Raw genomic sequence first — 25,447 nt, 5'->3', positions numbered from 1 at the left:
TACAACATCCTCGGAAGAACCCACAAAAGGGCAAGGAAAACTCACACCCAGTGGGCAGAGAGAATTCACATCCAGTGGGACGCCAGTGACAATGCTGACTATGAGAAACCTTGGAGAGGACCTCAGATGTGGGCAAACCCCCCTCTCTAGGGGACCGAAAGCAATGGATATCGAGCGGGTCTAACATGATACTGTGAAAGTTCAATCCATAGTGGCTCCAACACAGCCGCTAGAGTTCAGTTCAAGCGGATCCAAGACAGCAGCGAGAGTCCCGTCCACAGGAAACTATCTCAAGCGGATCAGCAGCGTAGAGATGTCCCCAACAGATACAGGCGAGCGGTCTATCCTGGGTCCCGACGAGCGGTCCATCCTGGGTCTCGACTCTGGACAGCCAGTACTTCATCCATGGTCATCGGACCGGACCCCCTCCACAAGGGAGGGGGGGACATAGGAGAAAGAAAAGAAGCGGCAGATCAACTGGTCTAAAAAGGAGGTCTATTTAAAGGCTAGAGTATACAGATGAGTTTTAAGGTGAGACTTAAATGCTTCTACTGAGGTAGTATATCGAACTGTTACCGGGAGGGCATTCCAGAGTACTGGAGCCCGAACGGAAAACGCTCTATAGCCCGCAGACTTTTTTTGGGCTCTAGGAATCACTAATAAGCCGGAGTCTTTTGAACGCAGATTTCTTGCCGGGACATACGGTACAATACAATCGGCAAGATAGGCTGGAGCTAGACCGTGTAGTATTTTATACGTAAGTAGTAAAACCTTAAAGTCACATCTTAAGTGCACAGGAAGCCAGTGCAGGTGAGCCAGTACAGGAGTAATGTGATCAAACTTTCTTGTTCTTGTAAAAAGTCTAGCAGCCGCATTTTGTACCAACTGTAATCTTTTAATGCTAGACATGGGGAGACCCGAAAATAATACGTTACAGTAATCGAGACGTGACGTAACAAACGCATGGATAATGATCTCGGCGTCTTTAGTGGACAAAATGGAGCGAATTTTAGCGATATTACGGAGATGAAAGAAGGCCGTTTTAGTAACGCTTTTAATGTGTGACTCAAAGGAGACAGTTGGGTCGAAGATAATACCCAGATTTTTTACAGAGTCACCTTGTTTTATTATTTGGTTGTCAAATGTTAAAGTTGTATTACACCCATAATGTATTAGCCTGTGGAAAAAGTTAATGTTGATATTTACCCCAGAAGGCTGCAAATAGAAAGGTGGGATTACATTTTTTATTTACATTTTATTTAATATACCATTGATGTTTTTTTATTTGTTTTTTGAAAGTTGATTTTGTACTATTAAGTTATATAAGCGTTGCTTGTTCCATTGTCAGTGTTAAAGCAAATCAGTGTAGAAAACTGAGCAATTATTAACATTTTATTCATGCACTTTATCTTGCTACTTCGAGGCTTGACTGTTTGATTCATTCATTATTGTTATTTTATTTTCAAATTTATTGTTAGCCTGTGGAAAAAGTTTATTTTGATAATCACTTCAGCCGGCTGCAAATAGAAAAGAGGCATTACATTTTTATTAAAATTGTATTTGATATGTCGTTGATATTTTTTTATTATTAATATTATTATTTGAAACTCGATTTTGCATGTCACTTTAAAGATATATAAGCCTTGCTTGTTCAATATTCAATGCAAAACTTGTTTGGGTCCCTATTAAAAGGTTAATTTGTTCAACCTTGGCTCGCGACTTTGTTCAGTTTTAAATTTTGGCCCACTCTGTATTTGAGTTTGACACCCCTGCTCTAACCCTTTACAAACATTAACATTTTTAATGTGCTACTTTGGCAGAGCTTAAGTCATGCACAACCTACAGCGCCCTCTGCTGGTTACACCAAGTAGTGCATGTCCTCGCCAACATGACGGTGGAAGACAGAACGTGTTGTGATTGGCCGACGAGGATCAAATGCAGCAAAGGTGTTTTACCTGTGAGGAAGATGAGCTCTTTGGTCTTGCCCTCGGACACCAGCTGGGCCGACATGTGGACGTTCACAATCCGAGAAGGCGGTCCTCGCAGCAGTTCTCCGGGAACGTGGACCTTCCCCGACATAGTCCACGGCGGGGGAGTGTAGGGCCCGCAGTCGGCCGACGCCTCGGAGAAGACGCCCGCCAAATGGTGGTCGTCTGGGACGTCCTGCCTGACGGGGAGACATCCTTAGCTGTCATGGAGCCGGCAGCGCTCGTGCAGACTACTAAACCACACACAGTACCACCTTGTGCGTTGCCACACGCTGACTTACTTTCACTGCAGACTACTCCTCTAGGAAATGCTAACTGTTACCATGACAACATGTTAACATTAGCATGTTAGCATTTTTGGGAACTTAATATGTTCGAACCAAAAAATCATGGCTTTTGATATATTGGAAGTATGCTAACTGATCACACGTCAACATGCTAACATTATCATGTTAGCATTTTTGGTAACTTAATATGTTCTAACCAAAAAATAATGGTTTTTGATATATTGGAAGTATGCTAACTTTTCCCATGTCAACATGCTAACTTTAGCATGTTAAACTTTGATTTTCTAACCAAAAAATCACGGATTTTAATACCTGGCACCATTTTAGAAGTATGCTAACTACTCCTTCGTTAGCATGCTAACGATTTAGGCTAGCATTGTACACATATTTATTCATTTAAACCTAATAGATAATTGGCGCCATCTTAGAAGTATGCCAACGTCTCCTATGTAAGCAAACCAACGTTTTTTGCTTGCATTTTATATATGTTTATTCATTCAAACCTAGACATTTTCTATTTCGATACTTGGCACCATATTAAAAGTATGCTAGCTTCCTCCATGTCAGCCTGCTAACATTTCTGCTAATTGTATTTGTTTAACCTCAAAATCCTGTGTTTTATACTTGGCACCATCTTAGGAGTATGCTAACTCTTCCTATGTTATCATGCTAACTTTTTATACTAGCACTTTTACAAATTGTATTTGTTAGAACATAAAAATGATGGCTTTTGATACTTGTGGCCATCTTAGAAAGATGGTAACTTTTCCCAGGTTATCATGCTAACATTTTATACAAGCATTTTTGCTATTTTTACTTGTTTAAACTGAGAAATCATAGCTTTTGATACTTGTTGCCATCTTAGGCGTATGCTAACTTTTTCTGTCAGCCTGCTAACATTTTAGGCTATCATTTTTGCTAATTGTATTTGTTTACCCTAAAAATTCTGGCTTTTGATACTTGGCACCATTTTAGGATTATGCTAACCATTCCTATGTTATCATGCAATGTTTTACGTTAGCATTTTTGCTAATTTCATTTGTCTGGACCTAAAAATCATGGCTTTTGATACTTGCTGCCATCTAAGAAATACGGTAACTTTTTTCATGCTATCATGCTAACAATTTATGCTACCATTTTTGCAAATTTTACTTGTTTAAACCGAGAAATCATAGTTTTTGATACTTGTTGCCATATTAGAAGTGTGCTAACTTTTTATATATCAGCCTGCTAACATTCTATAATTTTTGATAATTGTATTAGTTTACCCTAAAAATCCTGACTTTTGATACGTGGCACCATCTTAGGAGTATGCTAACCATTCCTATGTTATCATGCAATGTTTTACGTTAGCACCTTTGCGAATTTAATTTGTCTGAACCTAAAAATCATGGCTTTTGATACTTGCTGCCATCTAAGAAATACGGTAACTTTTTTTCATGCTATCATGCTAACAATTTATGCTAGCATTTTTGCTAATTTTACTTGTTTAAACCGAGAAATCATAGCTTTTGATACTTGTTGCCATTTTAGAAGTATGCTAACTTTTTCTATATCAGCCTGCTAACATTCTATAATTTTTGATAATTGTATTTGTTTACCCAAAAAATCCTGACTTATGGTACTTGGCACCATCTTAGGAGTATGCTAACCCCTCCTATGTTATCATGCTAACATTTTACGTTAGTACGTTCGCTAATTTTATTTGTTTGAACCTAAAAATCATGGATTTTGATATTTGTTGCTATCTAAGAAATACGGTAACTCTTTTCATGCTATCATGCTAACATTTTGTGCTAGCATATTTGCAAATTTTACTTGTTTAAAGTAAACAAGTAAACAAGTATCAAAATCATAGCTTTTGTAAACAAGTATCAAAATCATAGCTTTTGATACTTGTTGCCATTTGAGAAGTATGCTAACTTTTTCTATGTCAGCCTGCTAACATTTTATGCTAGCATTTCTGCTAATTGTATTTGTCTACCCTCATAATCCTTTTTTTTAATACTTGGCACCATCTTAGGAGTATGCTAACGCTTCCTATGTTATCATGCTAACGTATTACGTTAGCACTTTTGCTCATTTTATTTGTTTGAACCTAAAAATCATGGCTTTTGATACTTGCTACCATCTAAGAAATACGGTAACTTTTTTCATGCTATCGTGCTAACAATTTATGCTAGCATTTTGGCTAATGTTATTTGTTTGAACTGAAGAATCATAGCTTTTGATACTTGTTGCTATTTTAGAAGTATGCCAACTTTTTCTATGTCAGCCTGCTAACATTTTATGCTAGCATTTCTGCTAATTGTATTTGTTTACCCTCATGATCCTTTTTTTTATACTTGGCACCATCTTAGGAGTATGCTAACGCTTCCTATGTTATCATGCTAACGTATTACATTAGCACTTTTTCTAATTTTATTTGTTTGAACCTAATAATCATGGCTTTTGATACTTGCCGCCATCTAAGAAATACGGTAACCTTTTTCATGCTATCGTGCTAACAATTTATGCTAGCATTTTTGCTAATTTTACTTGTTTAAACTGAGGAGTCAGCTTTTGATACTTGTTGCTATTTTAGAAGTATGCCAACTTTTTCTATGTCAGCCTGCTAACATTTAATGCTACTAATTGTATTTGTTTACCCTCATAATCCTTTTTTTTATACTTGGCACCATCTAAGGAGTATGCTAACGCTTCCTATGTTATCATGCTAACGTATTACGTTAGCACTTTTGCTAATTTTATTTGTTTGAACGTAAAAATCATGGCTTTTGAAACTTGCTGCTATCTAAGAAATACGGTAACTTTTTTCATGCTATCATGCTAAAAATTTATGCTAGCATTTTTGCTAATTTTACTTGTTTAAACCGAGAAATCCTAGCGTTTGATACGTGTTGCCATTTTAGAAGTATGCCAACTTTTTTTCAGCCTGCTAGCATTTTATGCTAACTGTATCGTTTAGCCGAAAAATCCTATCTTGCGATACTTGGCACCATCTTAGAACCAGGTGAAATCATCTCGTGTGAAATCCCTCACATGGTTGAGCACTTGCTGCAGTAGAGTTTGAGAGCCTGGTGGAGTCTGCGTGGCTCGTAGGACTTGAGCTGGACTCTGACGTGGTGGACGCCGCCCGGGACGGCGTGCTTCAGCTCGCGCAGCGTCAGTGGCCTGAGAATGTGGTCGCACGTCCTCCCTGCGGGACGGCCCAAAAATGGCGACGGAGGAACGAATTAGGCGAATGAGTGAAAAGCAGACAAGAGGTTTCATACCTGTGAGACACTGCACTGAAGCGCCGCACTCTGAAACACACACAAACATTTGCATTCAGGCTTGTTATGTCAGCGAAGACATGGCGCTAACATCTCACCTCCACCTGGGCTTGGCGAGTCCCACACGTCCCACAGCAGCGAGTCGTTCAGCGTCTGATGGTCGACCTCGTCCTGGAATGCCTCCGTCGCCCTGCAGGTGGAGCCCGGAAGTTACCCTGAGTGCCGCAAACCACGGTCACATGACGCACCTCTTCAGCTGCCGCACGTCGGGGCAGTCGTCGGGGAGGACGCGGATCCCCTTGCCGTACGCCGTGCCGCCGTGCAGGTGGAAGGACAGGTGGTTGACCTCCTCTGTTTGGCTGCTGCTCAGGCCGGGCACCTGGACCGACCCCGGGATGGCTCGCAGGTTGTAGAGCCTCAGGAAGTCTCCTGGCTGGTGGGAGACGACAAGATGATGAGTCAAGTCGGTATTCACAGAACCGGGGGGTCGTTTGCGGCTAGCAGCTTTGCTTTTAACAATTGTTAGCGTTCTTATATTAGCATGCTAACATTTTTGCAGGCATACATTTTGTGACTTGACGGATGATACCAGTTAGCATGCTAACGTTAGTGTGCTCTTACTTGCCAACCTTGAGACCTCCGAATTCGGGAGATGGGGGGCACAGGGGCTTTTGGGGGCGTGGTTGGGATTTGGGGGGGTGGGGTTGAAGTGCAGGCAGCATACCCCTTCCCCTTCGAGCTGTCCTGGATGAAATACTCTCTTTTCCAATCATTTTGGAACTTGAAAGCATATTTCTTCTTCTTACTCGTTGTCGCCACGTCTCTTCTTCTTTCTTCTGCTTTGTCTCCTTCTTGTTGTGTGTGCAGTTGTGCACTGAGCCCCAAAAGCTGTAGATGTTATTGTAGCGTCCCGGAAGAGTTAGTGCTTTAAGGGGTTCTGAGTATTTGTTCTGTTGTGTTTATGTTGTGTTACGGTGCAAATGTTCTCCCGATGTGTTTGTCATTCTTGTTTGGTGTGGGTTCACAGTGTGGCACATATTTGTAACGGTGTTAAAGTTGTTTATACGGCCACTCTCAGTGTGACCTGTATGGCTGTTGAGCAAGTATGTCTTGCGGTGGATCTTCACCTGGGTCAGGAATTCAAAATGAGTCCCTCTCCTAGCTGGAAGTCACCAAAAAAAAAAGCTGTAAATTTGCCCAAGTGTCTAGGTGCCTTTCTCTTTAAGAAGCCCGACCTGCCGTGGATATCCACCTGGGTCAGGAATTCCAAATTAGTCCCTCTCCTAGCTGGAAGTCACCAAAAAAAAAAAGCTGTAAATTTGCCCAAGTGTCTAGGTGCCTTTCTCTTTAAGAAGCCCGACCTGACGTGGACCTCCACCTGGGTCAGGAATTCAAAATGAGTCCCTCTCCTAGCTGGAAGTCACCAAAAAAAAAGCTGTAAATTTGCCCAAGTGTCTAGCTGCCTTTCCCTTTAAGAAGCCCGACCTGACATGGACCTCCACCTGGGTCAGGAATTCAAAGTTAGTCCCTCTCCTAGCTGTAAGTCACCAAAAAAAAGCTGTATATGTGCCAAAGTCTTTTTCATGGACGCCCCTGCTTATTTCAGCAAGACAATGCCAAGCCACATTCAGCACGTGTTACAACAGCATGGCTTCGTAAAAAAAAAGAGTCCGGGTACTTTCCTGGCCCGCCTGCAGTCCAGATACGTCACCCATTGAAAATTTGTGGCGCATTATGAAGCGTAAAATACGACAACGGAGAACGACTGAAGCTCTACATCAAACAAGAATGGGAAAGAATTCCACTTTTAAAGCTTCAACAATTAGTTTACTCAGTTCCCAAACGTTTATTGAGTGTTAAAAGAAAAGGTGATGTAACACAGTGGTGAACATGCCCTTTCCCAACTACATTGGCACGTGTTGCAGCCATGAAATTCTAAGTAAATTATTGTTTGCAAAAAAATAAAGTTTATGAGTTTGAACATCAAATATCTTGTCTCTGTAGTGCATTCAATTGAATATGGGTTGTAAAGGGATTTGAAAATCATTGTATTCCGTTTATATTTACATCTATTTACATTTCCCAACTCATATGGAAACAGGGTTTGTATTTGTCCTTTTAATTTCAACAAAAACATTTACTGTATGCGGTGGCGTATGTTTTACACCTTAACATCAATTCATGACGTGAATAAATTCATTTAATTATTATTTTTGTATTCCATATCCAATCCCAAGTAATTCCGTTGACAAAAAAACGGCATCATGTTGCATCAGCCTGCAGATGGCGCTGTTGGATCTAACGTGGTCACTAAAGGGAGTCAGATAGATGCCTCTGCGAGGACTTCTGATGTTTGTCACGACAAGCCTGAAGCTGACAAATATGTCCTCCTCTTCCTCATCATCATCATCATGAGCTCGATGCCGAGCTTCAGTCATGGACGTCAAGACTTCCACGGGAGCATGTGATTGCGTGGAGGCAGACGAGTGACTCACACAACATCTCCAGTGAGGCGTCGCGTACGCACAGTCTGGCAGAGCAAGGCCGCAAAAACAATGCATGATGGGAGTATTTGGACCTCTGATTTCGCTGTCAGAGCGGCACATGATGACACGCGTGGGGTTCACACCAGTGACAATACGAGGATGACGGCCAAAAGCAATATAAACTTCAACCATTAGTGTGGTTAGTTGTTGTCTAAACAGCCTGTTGTATCAGATCCCATGCATGCACAACACGCTTAATCCACATGGATGCAGCAGAGGACTTATAAGTGGTGAATCTGCAAGATTGCCACAAAGAAGAAGAGACTTTTGAAGCGATACATAGCCACATTTGAAAGAGCTAAGGTAATAAAAACTTTTTTTTTCTTTTTTTTATTTGACATCAGTACGAACAGTTCATCTGTAGATGCAAGGTGAAATCACTTAATATTTCATCATTTAGTTTATAGTACAATTGTGCTGAAAATGTGCTTCAAGTCACTTTCACCTCACTCTCTCAGCTTCTGTCTGCTCCAACGTCTCACTCTTCCTTTGTGCTCGCCTCTATAAGCAGTAGGTCATCCTCCATATGTTCAGCTTCAAAAAGAATCTAGTTAACATAAAAGCGCTATATAAATCTAATTATTATTGTTTGTTTAATGCCAATTTCATTTAAAAAAAACATACTTTTTTTAATATGGCAAAAACTGAAAATACGGTATGCATTATTTTCTCCTCAAATATATATAAAATTGTAAAATTTGATGTGAGGTAGTTGGAATCTTTAATAAGTCAATAATCCATAAACATTTTTTTTTAATTCATCACTATTTTTTAAACAATTAAGTTTTTTTGTTCGTTTTTAATCACACAAAAATTATTTTGGAAACATATATCAACATGTAATATTTGAAGTTAAGTAATTGGAGCATTGATTTTATTTATTTATTTATTTTCAAAAACAACTGTTTTTTTTGTGGTTGTTTTTTTTATATTATACTAAAAATCTTGGGGATTGAAAAGGGCCCCACTCGTTAAAGTGTTAAAAATAAGTCACACGTTAGTTTCTTTTACTTTCATTTATAAGTTGTTTTTTTCTCATGTTATTTCTTTATTTGTTTTATGCCCATTTCATAAAAACAACATACTTTTTTTATACAGCAAAAACAATACGGTATGCATTATTTCCTCCTCAAAAATATTTCAGAGTGTAATATTTGATATGAAGTAATTGGAACCTTTATTAGGTCAATAGTTCATAACATTAATTTTCATTACAATCAAAAAAAAACACAAAAATTATTGTGGCTCCAAAACGATCCCACTCAAAAAAGTGTTAAAAATAGGTCATACTTTTCTTCTTTTTTTCTCCGTTATCACTATCCATACAGTGATTATATTTTTTCAGGATTTTTTTTAAGTTTTTGTTTTTTTAATGCTCCTTTTGACAAAGGAAACTTAGTTTTTTTTTTCAATGGAAAAAACACAAAATATTTTAAAAGTGTTAAAAATAAGCCATACATTTTTGTTACTTTTTTACTTTCAATTATAATTTTTTTTTTTCTCCTATGTTATTTCTTTATGTGCCCATTTCATAAAAACAAACTTATTTTTTTATATGGCAAAAACAAAAAATACAGTGTGCATTATTTCCTCCTCAAAAATATTTCATGGTGCAATATTTGATGTGAAGTAGTTGGAACCTTCAATAGGTCAATAATTCATAACAACATTGATTTTAATTAATTCATCATTGAAAAAAAACAAAATCACCCAAATATTCTGGGGCACCCAAAAAGATCCCACTCATTAAAGTGTTAAAAATAGGTCATACTTTCTTTCCCCCATTATTGCTATCCAACCATTGATTATATTTTTTTAGTATTTTTTTAAGTTTTTGTTTGTTTTATGCTCCTTTTGACAAAGAATACTTATTTTTATATGACAAAAACACAAAATAGGCAATATTCCCCCCCAAAGCTTCTTCAAAGAGTAATATTTGATGTGAATTGATTGGAACCTTGAATGGGTCAATAATTCACAACATTGCATTAATGTATTATTATTTATTGAACAATGACAGCTTTAAAGGAAATATATAATTATAATAATATAATAATTATTATAGTATTTTTAGAATGTTCCACAGGCCGTTAAAAAGGAGCCCTCAGGCAGCACTTTTGACAGACCGGCTTGAGTCCATCTCGCAGGCATGAATTCAAAGTAAAACCCCGGAATGAACAAACGCCTTCAAGATGGCTGCCCGGGCTGCTGAGTGTTATTAGGTGGCGTGACGGCGATGAAACGAATCTAAAAAACCAGAGAGGCATGTCAAGAGCCCATGGTCGCCTGCGGGGGCGAGAGCTGATGCTCACAGAGTCACGGCCTCGACATCGGACAGATGATTATTTCATTTAGCAAAGTGCATGACCGCAAACTAACTCGCGTTTGCAAACGCTTGCCAAGTCGTGCACATTCTCTGGAAGAGTGCGCAACATTTCCCTAATGCACAAACTGTCGAGGATTTATTCGCATGATGGATGAGCGCCGTTTCAAAAATGATTACAGTAGTTATTTTTCTAATTGGTAAACAATCAATGGGAGCAGTTATAAGACACCATGTGGCTCAGAATAGTTGAAATGTACATTAATATTACACTAATCATTAGAATGACTGCATTTTGAAATATTGTGTTTTTATTGTAAACATTACCATAAGGCGGAGTCATATTATATTATATATATACTTGCAGTTCAAAAATAAAAAATATTACTTATTGTTATGAAGGTGTCTGTTACTACATTATATATACACTGCTAAAACATATTACATGTGTTATGAAGGTGTCTGTTACTGCAATACACATATACTTGCAGTGTGTATATTGTACATATTATGTTGTTATGAAGGTGTCTGTTACTACATAATATATCCACTAAAACATATTACATATTGTTAAGGTGTCTGTTATTGCGATACATACATACTTGCAGTGTGTATATTGTACATATTATATGTTGTTATGAAGGTGTCTGTTAATACATTATGTATATATAAATATATATATATATATATATATATATATATATATATATATGTATACTTGCAGTGTCTACATAAAACATGTTACTTATTGTTATGAAAGTGTCTGTTACTACATTACACACATACTTGCAGAGTCTACATAAACCATATTACATATTGTTATGAAGGTGTCTGTTACTACAATATTTTATATATATATATATATATATATATATATATATATATATATATACTGCTAAAACAGATTACATATTGTTATGATGGTGTCTGTTACATTATATATATACTTGCAGTGTGTATATTGTACATATTATATGTTGTTATGAAGGTGTCTGTTACTACTATATATATATATATATATATATATATATATATATATATATATATATATATATATATATATATATATATATATATATATATAATTGCAGTGTCAACATAAATCATTACTTATTGTTATGAAGGTGTCTGTTACTACATTATATATATATACTTGCGGTGTCTACATAAAACATATTACTTCTTGTTATGAAGGTGTCTGTTACTACATTATATATACACTGCTAAAACATATTACGTAGTGTTATGAAGGTGTCTGTTACTGCAATACACATATACTTGCAGTATGTATATTGTACATATTATATGTTGTTATGAAGGTGTCTGTTACTACATAATATATCCGCTAAAACATATTACATATTGTTATGGTGTCTGTTACTGCAATAATTATATACTTGCAGTGTGTATATTGTACATATTATATGTTGTTATGAACTACATAACAACATATAACCCCACTGTTAGCATGTCAGCAGTGTCTACATAAAACATATTACTTGTTATGAAGGTGTCTGTTACTACACACACAAACATATATATATATATACATACATACATACATACATACATATACACATATATATATATATATATATATATGTATATATATATATATATATATATATATATATACATATATATATATATACTTGCAGTGTCTGCATAAAACATATTACTTGTTATGAAGGTGTCTGTTACTACACACACACACACACACACACACACATATACATATATATATGTATACACACATACACACACTGCTAAAACATTACATATTGTTATGAAGGTGTCTGTTACTGCACTACATATATAAATTCAGTGTGTATATTGTACATTTTATATGTTGTTATGAACTACATTTTATATATATATATATATATATATATATATATATATATATATATATATATATATATACATATATATATATATATATAATATATACTTGCAGTGTCTACATAAAACATATTACTTGTTGTTATGAAGGCGTCTGTTAATACACACACATACATTATATATATATATATATTATATACATATATATACTGTATATATATATACATACACACACTGCTAAAACATATTACATATTGTTATGAAGGTGTCCGTTATGACATTATATATGTACTTGCCCTGTCTATACAAAACATATTACATATTGCTATGAAGGTGTCTGTTACTGCAATACATACCGTATATACTTGCAGTGTGTAAATTGTACATAATTTATGTTGTAAAGAAGGTGTCGGTTACTACATTTTATATATATATATATATATATTATATATATATATATTAGGGGTGTGGGAAAAAATCAATTGGAATATGAATTGCGATTCTCACGTTGTGCGATTCAGAATCGATTCTTCACAAACAAAAAATAAGTCATATTTTTGGTTCGTTTAATAGTTAAATCAAATTTACATTATTGCAATCAGTTGATAAAACATTGTCCTTTACAATTATAAAAGCTTTTTAGAAAAATGTACTACTCTGTTAGCATGTCAGCAGACTGGGGTAAATCCTGCTGAAATCTTTTGTATTGAATGAATAGAGAATCCTTTTAAATCGGGAAAAAAATCGTGTTGAATTGAAAAAAATCGATTTTGAAATTGAATCGTGACCTCAAGAATCGATATTGAATCGATTTGTGGGACACCCAAATATTCGCAGCACTAATATATACATACTGCAATGAGGTGGCGACTTGTCCAGGGTGTGCGCCGCCTTCCGCCCGATTGTAGCTGAGATAGGCACCAGCCCCCCCCCCCCCCCCCCCACCCCATGGCCCCAAAGGGAATAAGCGGTAGAAAATGGATATATATATATATATATATATATATATATACTTGCAGTATCTACATAAAACATATTACTTATCGTTATAAAGGTGTCTGTTACTACATTATGTTCTTGTCTCTTATAAATATTGTTAACGACAGGCAACATTCCAAAAAAAGACGACTTTCCCCTTTAACAAGACAACAATGTTTGAGATCAGGTCAAGAAGGTCCCATCAGCTGTAGTGAACCCGGCCAATTACGTGTCATTATAGCAGAGTGCACGTCGTCACAGGTCCAATGACAAAAAAACACCTCACTGATTGCTTGTGGACAAAAAAAGGGAAAAGTAATTTGAAGGGAAACTTCCAAACAACCTCTGTGAAAAGGAGACAAGTGTTGAGTCACCGTTGCCAATTTGCAGCGTGACGTCTTCACGTCGGTCACTTGTGATGCCACACCAGAAAATAAGCTGCATCCAGGAAAGACTCGCCGCGCAAAAGCCAAAGTGGAGTGGAGTGATTGCCCTCCGATTAGTCAACAGGAATTTTGAAGCTGCTCACGTAAAAGATGTTCAACATACGGTCGTAAGAGAACCGTGTGTGTGCGTGTGTGTGGGTGTAATTCAATGTGACTTTGCAACTGACACAAAGCAATTATTGTCTCAGAGAGCTGAATAAAGATGGAAGTGCTTCCAAATCTCTCTCACACACACACACACACACACACACACACGCACACACACACACACGGAAAAAGAACATTGCAGCTTTACTTTGCAGAGACACAAGCAGCTTACAAACCTAAAGATGACTTGATGAATTATTCATTGTGACAAAAACTTTTTGCTCTTGCAGCAAAACCACCAAGTAGTGATTAGCGACACAGCTCCCTCTGCTGGACCTGTTGGGTCACTGTGCCGCTTGACCGTAATGTCGATATTACGTACTGCCATTCCTGACAAATGTTTATGTACGTTTACATCGTCCTGCTGACTAAGGACCATAAAAGCTGTAATTCTAACCAAAAAGTGTATTTAACAACAGCACAATAAGGACACCCTGCAATTATCTCTCACACATTCTTTTTTAACTTCAATGATTTGGAGTGCATGAGAAAGTGGACAGGACAGTATCTGTCTTGCTTCCGTCACGCCACCGTAAACTGAGTGTAAACACTAAACAAGCAACCTTTTAATCTCACTTGCTGTATAAACTTGGGGAAAAGCAGCTTTTGACAAAGGCTTATCCCAGACTTGTGACTTTTAAACGATCGTTCCATTCACTTGTACCGCAATGATTACAAACACTTCCCTCCTTGATGGTCCTAAACACTTTTAACGTTTATCCATCCACCGGCTTCAAGCACGCATTAAACTGATAATCCTGGAGGCACAAATGGTTGGACTTGAACCTGTCTTCTGCAAGTCATTTGGCTCTATTGTGGGCTTCAAAGCAGCATCAGTTTGCAATGCACAGGGTCGCCCTAACGGTGAGTAGAGATACACCAAAGACTCTAGTACAAGCATTCCTTTAAACTTCGACTATAGAGTCATGTCTGGTACTGTGATACCTCAAAGGCCCTATTAAACACCGAAGACTATCACAAGTACTCGTTTCACCCCACTTTGACTATGGAGTCCATGTCCGGTACTGTGACGCCTCAAAGGCCCTAATAAACACCGAAAACTCTGGCACAAGGACTCGTTTCACCCCACTTTGACTATGGAATCCATGTCTGGTACAGTGGCGCCTCGAAGGCCCTACTAAACACAGAAGACTTTAGCACAAGTACTCGTTTCACACCACTTTGACTATGTAGTCCATGTCTGGTACTGTGACGCCTCAAAGCCCCGAACAAACACTGAAGACTCTGGCACAAATACTCGTTTCACCCCACTTTGACTATGGAGTCCTTGTCTGGTACTGTGATGCCTCAAAGGCCTTAATAACCACTAAACACTCTGGCACAAGCACTCGTTTAACCCCACTTTTACTATGGAGTCCATGTCTGGTACTGTGACGCCTGAAAGCCCCTAACAAACACTGAAGACTCTAGCACAAGCACTCGTTTCACCCCACTTTGACTATGGAGTCCATGTCTGGTACTGTGATGCCTCAAAGGCCCTAACAACCACTGAAGATTGGCACAAGCGCTCGTTTAACCCCACTTTGACTATGGAGTCCTTCTCTGGTACAGTGAAGCCTCAAAGGCCTTAATAACCACTGAAGACTCTGGCACAAGCACTCGTTTCACACCACTTTGACTATGGAGTCCATATCTGGTACCGTGACGCCTCAAAGCTCCTAACAAACACCGATTACTCTGGCACAAGCACTCGTTTAACCCCAATTTGACTATGGAGTCCATGTCTGGTACTGGGACGCCTCAAAAGCCTTAACAACCAAGCTCCAGACAGCCCAAAACAAACCAATTACGCTTCTACTCAACATTCCATCTCTCCGCCAACCATTTCCTTAGCGCGGGGTGGCTCTTAGTAGCCGACAGAGTACCACTTCTCGCAATATGCCTGGTGTACAAGATACACTATACCACTAAAATACCCTTGTACCTGTCCAGACACTTCCAAAACATAAAAGATCCATCCGTCCATTTTCTACCGCTTGTCCCTTTCACCACAAATCACGTTCAACCGAGATGTGTCTCCAAAAAAGGTTCAAATTCTTTTGCCTGCTCTACCACCAAAATGTGGAACTCCCTAACGATAGCCACAAAGGAGTATAAAACCCTTACTTTCTTCAAAGCCACTAGCAGGCAGCTGCTGGGAATAGATAAAGCCTTTTACTACTTTGTTCTATTCTAAATTTTCATTTATATTATTGCACTATTTTGGTCTTATGAACACTTTCTGCAAAGTACTGTTACATATCTGTATGTTTTTCAATGTTAAAAAAGGATTTCGTTGGAAACAAGCTCAGGCTTTCTTGAAACATTTCCTTTTAGTTGAACTTGTACCAGGTAATCCATACTGCCATAAAACTGTACCCTTTCCTTTGCAAACTTCTAATAGATTATTCAATTAATCAATTAATGAGTGGTTTTCTCAGCTGCTATGCTCGGCTCTTTACGAACCAAGTCTTGACTCGATCATAATCCATCATTCTTAAGGCCTATGAAAAAAAGTGCTCTATTTTTCGCAAATCAACATTTGATAGCTGTTGAATTTGTGCACAGTCAGCAGTTTTTCAGACAAACAACAATGCCTGAGTGTCTTGCAGTAATCTGAGAGGACTCAGCAGAGAAAAGCTTATAGCTGATGCTGCTCACTTTCTTCTCTCAGAATACTTTACTAGTTTTAACCTCCGTCAAACCTCACAAGATTTCCACGCGCTGGGATTTGAGTCTTTTGAGTGTAAACACAAGTGGTCTTCACTGCCTTGCAATAACGGTACAATAACATTAACAGTACTGTGACATTGCAATGCAGCCATGTTGTTGGCCCCGTTTACATTGCACACCAAATCTGACTTTTTTTTCCATCAAGTGACACATATCGGAAATTTTTTGTCGGTATGAACGCTCAAAATACTTCGAATCTAATCTTCTGGCATCAGATTCAGACCACATCAGGAGGTAGTCCCAATCCGAATGGAAAGTCATCGTTTCAAATGTGACTTGAGATAAATGGAAATGCGCCTAGCTTCGTCTTTCGTACGCGCAGGGAAAGTATATAATATGTACTTTGATTCCGAAGAAATAGCGATTATTGAAAGACCTGAATTGACGCTGTCCCGTATTTGCTTCCATTAGGGGTCACCAACGCGGTGCCCACGGGCACCAGGTCGCCTGGAAGGACCAGATGAGTCGCCCGCTGGCCTGTTCTAAAAATAGCTCAAATAGCAGCACTTACCAGTGAGCTGCCTCTATTTTTTAAATTTAATTTATTTACTAGCAAGCTGGTCTCGCTTTGCTCGACATTTTTAACTCTAAGAGACAAAACTCAAATAGAATTTGAAAATCCAAGAAAATATTTTAAAGACTTGGTCTTCACTTGTTTAAATACATTTTTTTTTTTATTATTTTGCTTCTTATTACTTTCAGAAAGACAATTTTAGAGAAAAAATACATTCTTAAAAATGATTTTAGGATTTTTAAACACATATCTTTTAAATTCCTTCCTCTTCTTTTCTGACAATTTAAATCAATGTTCAAGTATTTTTTTTTGTATTGTAAAGAACAATAAATACATTTTAATTTAATTCTTCATTTTAGCTTCTGTTTTTTCAACAAAGAATATTTGTGAAATATTTCATCATACTTATTATGATTAAAATTCCAAAAAATTATTCTGGCAAATCTAGAAAATCGGTAGTATCAAATTTAAATCTTATTTCAAAGTCTTTTGAATTTATTTTAAAATTTTTGTTCTGGAAAATCTAGAAGAAATAATGATTTGTCTTTGTTAGAAATATAGCTTGGTCCAGTTTGTTATATATTCTAACAAAGTGCAGATTGGATTTTAACCTATTTAAAACATGTCATCAAAAATATACATTTATTGTGAGAAATCATTAAGATGATCAGTGGTTCAACAAAGATAAATATCATTAATTATTAATAATAACAGAGTTAAAGGTAAATTGAGCAAATTGGCTATTTCTGGCAATTTATTTAAGGGGGTATCAAACTGGTAGCTCATGGAATTAATCAGTACCCAAGAAGTTGCTCTTGCTTTCAAAAAGGTTGGTGACCCCTGGCTTACATGTTAGCTTGTTTATGTAAGCGAGTTGAATAATAAAGCTGACGTAGATCCAAGCTGACGTCCGTGTTATGATGTCTACTTGACAGCCATAAAAAGATTAGAACCCTCCCACATATATTAAGCTATATACAAAACCCAAAACCAGTGAAGTTGGCACGTTGTGTAATTTGTAAATAAAAACAGAATACAATGATTTGGAAACCCTTTTCAACTTATATTCAATTGAATAGACTGCAAAGACAAGATATTTAATGTTCGAACTGAGAAACTTATTTTTTTTTTTTTGCAAATAATCATTACGTAGAATTAAATGGCAGCAACACATTGCAAAAAAGTTGTCACAGGGGCATTTTTACCACTGTGTTACATGGCCTTTCCTTTTAACAACACTCAGTAAACATTTGGGAACTGAGGAGACACATTTTTGAAGCTTTTCAGGTGGAATTCTTTCCATTCTAGCTCATTGTAAAGCTTAAGTTGTTTAACAGGTCGGAGTCTCCGTTGTGGTATTTTAGGCTTCATCATGCACCACACATTTTCAATGGGAGACAAGTCTGGACTACAGGCAGGCCTAAACGTATCTTTCAGCATTAATGGTGCCTTCACAGATGTGTAAGTTACGCATGCTTTGGGCACTAATACACCCCCATACCATCACGCCTTTTGAACTTTGTGCCGTTTAACAATCCGGATGATTGTTTTCCTCTTTTTTCCGAAGGACACGACGTCCACAGTTTCCAAAAACAATTTGAAATGTGGACTCGCCAGACCACAGAACACTCAGATGAGCTCGGGCCCAGCAAAGCAGGCGGCGTTTCTGAGTGTTCAATTGAATATTGGTTGAAAAAGATTTGCGTTGTATTCTGTTTTTAGTTGCCATTTACAGAACGTACCAACTTTACTGGTTTTGGAGTTTGTAAAGCCATTCATGCATTATGTTACTTTGAATATATTTTCACATAAAAAAAAACACATATTTAGGGTGTGGTGATTTTTATTTCATTTTGTAGTAGTATTAGCCATTTCGTTTTTCATTTACGGTCAACCTCCTTTGTTTTCACTTTATCGAACTGTGCATGCAAGTGACGTCAAGGCCACTTTGGTGCCACATCGAGGCCACATAGATCACATTTTACTCGCAATCTAAACAGTAAGCTGGAATATAAATGATATTTCGACAAAATCTGATTCGGGCCACTTTGGCCTGCAGTGTAAACGTAGTCATTACTACTTGTGTACCCACTGACCTTGATCTGCTTGGCGAATTGCGCGTGGTTGTCGAAAACCAGCACACTGGCGATGAGTTTCTCCTGCTCCTCGGAGAAGGAAGCGGGCCCCTCCACAATGTCGGGATCCGCCATCACCTTCAGCAGAGAGTGAGAACACCTGGTGCCGTCCCATACCTGCAAACACATTGATTTGCACAAGAAGGTGATGATGGACCACAAGCATCTTGAGAAGAAGACCAAAGACAGGACATTAAAAGAGATCCTCTTATGATTAGAATCTACATTTAACACACCTACTTGTGATGTAGATAATATGTATTGGATATGCTTTGTCACAAAATCGCCATGGAATCATTTTTATATATTAACAGGGTGAACCCCAGTGTGGGATTTCTATGGGTTCCAGCTCACACAGGTATAAAGGGCAATTAATTGGCAGATCAGCAGACACTAACACTTGAGCAGTAAGGCAGAGGCTAACTCATTAGTTAAAAGGGAACATTATCACAATTTCAAAAGGGTTAAAAACAATAAAAATCAGTTCCCAGTGGCTTGTTGTATTTTTTGAAGTTTTTTTCAAAATTTTGCCGGTCTCAGAATATCCCTAAAAAAAGCTTTAAAGTGCTTGATTTTGGCTATTTGCGATGCGACTATCCATTTCCCTGTGACGTCATACAGTGCTGCCAATGTAAACAAACAATGGCGAATAGCACAGCAAGATATAGCGACATTAGCTCGGATTCAGACTCGGATTTCAGCGGCTTAAGCGATTCAACAAATTACGCATGTATTGAAACGGATGGTTGGAGTATGAAAGTATTGAAGAAGAAACTGAAGCTAATGAGCGAATAGCTATTGACGCTATTCATAGCCATAGCATGGCCGAATAGCTGTGTTAGCATCGCCGGTAAAATGTGCAGACCAAACGATCAGGACTTTCGCATCTTGCGACACTGGAGCAACTTAAATCCGTCGATTGGTAAGTGTTTTTTTCGCATTAAATGTGGGTGTAAGGAAACGTAATATAGTTGCAAATGCATCTGCAGGTTATCCATACATCTCTGTGCCATGTCTGCTTTAGCACCGCCGGTAAATAGCATGTTAGCATCGATTAACATAGCATGTTAGCATCGATCAGCTGGCAGTCAACATCAACAAAACTCACCTTTGTGATTTCGTTGACTTTATCGTTGCAAATGCATTTGCAGGTTATCCATACATCTCTGTGCCATGTCTGCTTTAGCACCACCGGTGAGTAGCATGTTAGCGTCGATTAGCATAGCATGTTAGCATCGATTAGCTGGCAGTCACGCCGCGACCAAATATGTCTGATTAGCACATAAGTCAACATCAAAAAAATTCACCTTTGTGATTTCGTTGACTTTATCGTTGCAAATGCATCTGCAGGTTATCCATACATCTCTGTGCCATGTATGTCATCGCCGGTAAAATGTGGAGACACTTGAGCACATTCAATGGGGGTCTGGCGGCAGACACTTTTGCATCTTCGGGCCAGTGGTGCAACTTGAATCCCTCCCTGTTAGTATTGTTACACCCTCCGACAACACACCGACGAGGCATGATCTCTCCAAGGTTCCAAAAAATAGTCGAAAAAACGGAAAATAACAGAGCTGAGACCCAATGTTTACAATGTGTTGAAAATGAAAATGGCGGCTGTATTACCTCGGCGACGTCACATTCTGACGTCATCACCTCCAGAGCGATAAACAGAAAGGTGTTTAATTCGCCAAAATTCACCCATTTAGAGTTCGGAAATCGGTTAAAAAAATTAATGGTCTTTTTTTCTGCACCATCAAAGTATATGTTGACGCTTACATAGGTCTGGTGATAATGTTCCCCTTTAAAGGAAATCATTTGAAAGATTGGCAATTACATTGGGACATGAGTACAACAGGAAAACACTTACATGCAAAACAGAACACAATATGAGCGGGAAGAACTGTAAGTGGGAGCACAAAAGAGGAAGGAATCATATCACGCTTTAGATTAGGACACACCAGACTGAATAAGACACTGAACCTTCTAATCAAACACCCGACATGGGGTAGAGTCAATAAAACATGCAATTATTATTTATTGTAGGAAGTACGGTACAGAAAGGAGAAAGGGTGACTAAGCAAAAAACAGAATTTTTAAGAGAAGTTTCTAGAAGAGATGGGCTCATGGAAAATAATTTAGTATGGGAAGGTATAAATGTACGTATGTAAGGGAGGAAACTCTGGCTCAAGCTCCAATACAGTCGGTGGCGGTAATGCAGCTTAAACGTTGAGTGCCCTGATATAAAATAAGAAGATGACTAAGGTTGAATGTTGGACCAACAAGAGAAGATGTTGTCTAATAACAAAGTGGGTTCCTTATGCTAGTGAGCAAGCATTGGAGCTCAGAGCCGCTTTGGAATACGCCTGAGCGGCAGGCTGGCGACACACCAGCGCTTGGCGCCAACCTGCATTTCAAAATGGATTTCCTTGATGAAACACATGGCAGCGAGCCAGACGTCGCTCACGACCTCGACAAGCTGAGGTGTCAGATGAGACAAAGACAAGCTGGAGCAGCGTGCTGTCGAGATTTGTTACAAGACGGATGACTGAACCCTCAAGATCCATGTGCTGATTACATCACATTACATCTTAAACTGAGATTGGTCCAGCAGCTGGTGCCAATACTTAATTAGGCTTCATCAGTTTTTGCTCATAGAACGAGATTGGTGACATCTAGATTAGACCAATCTAAGTCTAAGACTAGAGCTGACATATTTAAGTCTAAGATCAGATCTGACATATCTAAATCAAAGACTAGATGTGACCAATCAAAGTCTAAGACTAGATGTATCTAAGTCTGAGACTACATGTGACCATTCAAAGTCTAAGACTAGTTGTGACCAATCATAGTCTAAGACTAGATCTGACCAATCTCTGTCTAAAACTAGATCTGACCAATCTAAGTCTATGAGCACGAACTGATGAAGCCTATTCGGATGAGAGGCGAAACGTCTTCCAAGACAAACCAAACAGTCCATTTGCGATCGATTGAATGCCCTGAGAGTACAATGACCCGGATGAATGAGAACATTCAGACATAATCACTTGGATGTTCAGAAGGTTTGTATGTCACCATCCCTTCACACTTCCACAGCTCAACATGTAGTTTTACTCCTCTGGATGTGTTTGAGGCCAAGAGAACCTTAAAACCAATGGATCCCGGTCAATCTGCAGGTCCTGACAAACTTGAGCCTTTCTTTTTAAAGTTAGCCGTGGATTTTATTGCAGAACCTCTTATGCAATTTTTTTTTTGTCCTGTCCAGCTTCTCAGGCAAATCATATAGTTGATGTAGATGCCCATATCGACTGTTCAGATTTACTTTACAAAGGAAAAGCGTAGGATACTTCTCTTGTTGCCTTATTTGAATTTGACTTTATTAAATGTATTTATATTATCATTTGGTGCAGCCGGGCCGGAGCAGGAGGGGATAGAAAGAGAAAAAAAGGAAGACAGAGGGGGAAATTGTGGGGATGAGAGGGGGATTAGACAGAGAGACCAAAACAACAGCAAACACAACAATAACAACAAAAACAACAACAACAATAGAACAACACTAGCACATACGATATGTACAAATATGATGGTAAAAGTGATAGCAAAGAAGCAGTTAGTGAAATAAATAATAATATAGAAATGACAATGAGCATTTTACACAACAACTGGAGCAACACAAATACCAATAGAAAAAGCGCTATTGATCATGAACAATACCAATAGTTTAGTACATTTTTAATCCTTCCTTGTCCAGTAATGAGATGTCTGACATGTGGAAATCTGCCCATGTTTTACTATAATAGAAAGGAGGAGATCCCACAGCTGTTAATAACTATAGACCCATCTCCAAGTTGTGCGTCCTAGCTACAATTCTTGAAAAGTATGTTGGTGAACAATTTAAAGAATTCTTAGACTTGAATGGTCTGCTTTCTCAACATCAATCAGGTTTCAGAAAGGGACATAGATGCTGCTGTCAAAGTTATAAATGACATTATTGATGCATCGGATTGCAAAATATATTGTGCAGCTCTATTAATTGACCTTTTCAAAAGTATTTGACACAGTCGACCAAACCCTTCTGTCAGAAAGACTGCACCGGATTGGTCTATCTCAGCAATCTGTAAAGTGCTGTTGTAATTACTTGTCCAAGAGAACATTATGTGTTCTCGTATGCTGGATCCTCCTTGTCTTTCCTCCTGTGGGTTCCATATTAGGTCCGTGGTTGTTTTTCATTTATGTAAATAATATCTGTGATAATGTGTCAAATGCTCCGTTCCATTTTTATGCAGATGACAGGGTCATATATTGGTTGAGCTCCTGCAGTCTATTTTTGATGTTGGTTCAGTCCCAGCTGACTCAGCTTAGACTAGTGCTCAATGCAAAGAAATCTAGGGGTGTTATTTTCAAATGGCAAATGTCTGCCATTGAACACTCCAAAAATATCAACTGCTCATAAGGTTGAACTTGAAATGGTCGTGACATATTAGTACTTGGGGATTGTTATTGATGAAAACTTGTCTTTTAAATCACACAAAGAAAAATTTGTGGCTAAACTTAAAATTAAACTGTTTTGTCGTTAGAAACAAGTGCTGTTTTTCCCTACAAGTTAGGAAACATTTGATTCTGACTAATGTTATGCCTTTGCTGATCATGGTCCACCATTGCACTTTGTAGCCAAACTGTCCATCTTTGTCAGTCTGCACATTTTCTCCATGGATGTTGTTTTTCATAAATCAATTCTTGGTCTAGTTCCCCCTTATTTATGTTGTTTAATGTGTAGAGACACTGCTACAGTGTAAGGTTGCAGGACATCCTTCGAATGTTTGTTCTTAGAGCTAACACAAATCTTGGTAAAGAAGGTTTCAGATTTGCTGCCCCATGGTCATGGAATAACTCCCAGAAGGATCTGAGGTTACCTGACCACATTCCTTTGGGGACATTTCAGGCCATTTTAAAGGATCAATAAATTGTTTCTAATGGGCTTTGTACTTGTTTTTAAGTTGTTAATATACAGTATTAAGTCATTTATTTTTTAATTGTGGTGTGTGACTGCTGCTGTTTTTGTTTTTATATTTATTTCTCTAACTTTGTTTTGGTGCCCTCTTGGCTAGTTCACTCTTGGAAAACAAAGTTTCATCTCAATGGGTTATTACCTGGTAAAATAAAGAATACTGATTGATTGATTTTGAAGAGGCCCGGCCCCCTTTGTCACATCTGGTTTATACAGTCGTCACTTCTCAGTGCTTTAGTTTTTTTTCATGCCTTTCATCAAGTTTTGTCTATTTTGTTACTCAATATGGGTTCCAAAAAGCCAATAAATCTGCCTGAAAATAAGGAGGGATTTCCTGTGGACTTAAAAACAACCCTTTGCGACTATTTAAGTTGTTAACTTCAACGGCTAGTGGCACTTTCAACTTGTTTATTTCCACAATTGTCGTACCTTGCACCAGTCAGAGCTGTCTTAGAGATCACTTTGTGTGATCAGAAACACTTTTATGGTGTCCAAACCCTCAGTCTTACTGTATATGTTTGAGTTGCGAGGCAACCTGTTAAACCTAACGTTATGGCAGGTTAGCCTCCAACTTGAGACACCTGCACTTCGAGGATTTCATCGGCGAAGGGTCCTTCAAACCCAAGCAAGTATTTAATTGTGATGAGACCAGACTTTTTGGGGAAAAGATCCCAGAGTTGAATTACCATATTTTCCGAACTATAAAGTGCATATATAAGCCGCACTCACTGAATTTTAGAAGAAAAACATATGTTCCGTTTATTAGTCGCACTGGACTATAAGCCGCAGATATATACGTTATGAAATGAGTTATTAAGAAATAAAAGTTTATTTACATACCCTAATTGTTTCCAAACGATGTCTGTAACACGGCAGTAAAACGGATGATCAAACAACACAGAAGTCATTGTCGAGGACCAACTAGCTGTGGAAGCTAGCTCTCCAATCAGATAAAAACAAACTCAATAAATCTATGGTGACGTTTTGCTGAATTTACTGAATAATTAGTGAAACTGAAACAATACAAAAATAATGCCATTGTAAGTTAATAACACTAACACAGACACTCGTAAAATAAAGTTAGCATATCGGCTAACGCTAACGACTCAAGCTTGATTATATTTACGATAGCATGTACAAATATGAATGAAAACACTCCTACAGACATCACATATGGGACGGTGTAGTAAATAAGAATTGTTTTAGTTACATTGTAAAACTTACA

General features: G+C 38.0%; 1 protein-coding gene across 2 annotated transcripts in view; it reads right to left on the bottom strand.

Annotated features, from left to right (window-relative positions):
• Positions 1-25,447, bottom strand: part of pot1 (protection of telomeres 1 homolog) — a 55,379-nt gene that overhangs the window by 7,440 nt on the left and 22,492 nt on the right. The window contains exons 10-15 of one of the 2 annotated variants that reach the window (XM_061894349.1): positions 19,176-19,331; positions 5,799-5,983; positions 5,649-5,740; positions 5,551-5,580; positions 5,318-5,474; positions 1,956-2,167 (exon numbers count right to left, since the gene is read on the bottom strand). In XM_061894349.1, the coding sequence (XP_061750333.1) occupies positions 1,956-2,167; positions 5,318-5,474; positions 5,551-5,580; positions 5,649-5,740; positions 5,799-5,983; positions 19,176-19,331 (832 nt within the window). The remainder of the gene's footprint in view (positions 1-1,955; positions 2,168-5,317; positions 5,475-5,550; positions 5,581-5,648; positions 5,741-5,798; positions 5,984-19,175; positions 19,332-25,447) is intronic. The other variant, XM_061894350.1, reaches the window with a different exon arrangement.

Source organism: Nerophis ophidion, linkage group LG03, assembly GCF_033978795.1.
Source record: "Nerophis ophidion isolate RoL-2023_Sa linkage group LG03, RoL_Noph_v1.0, whole genome shotgun sequence".
NCBI lineage: Eukaryota > Metazoa > Chordata > Actinopteri > Syngnathiformes > Syngnathidae > Nerophis > Nerophis ophidion.
The sequence above is the reverse complement of the archived record's forward strand: the minus strand, read 5'-3'. Positions and strand labels throughout refer to the sequence as shown.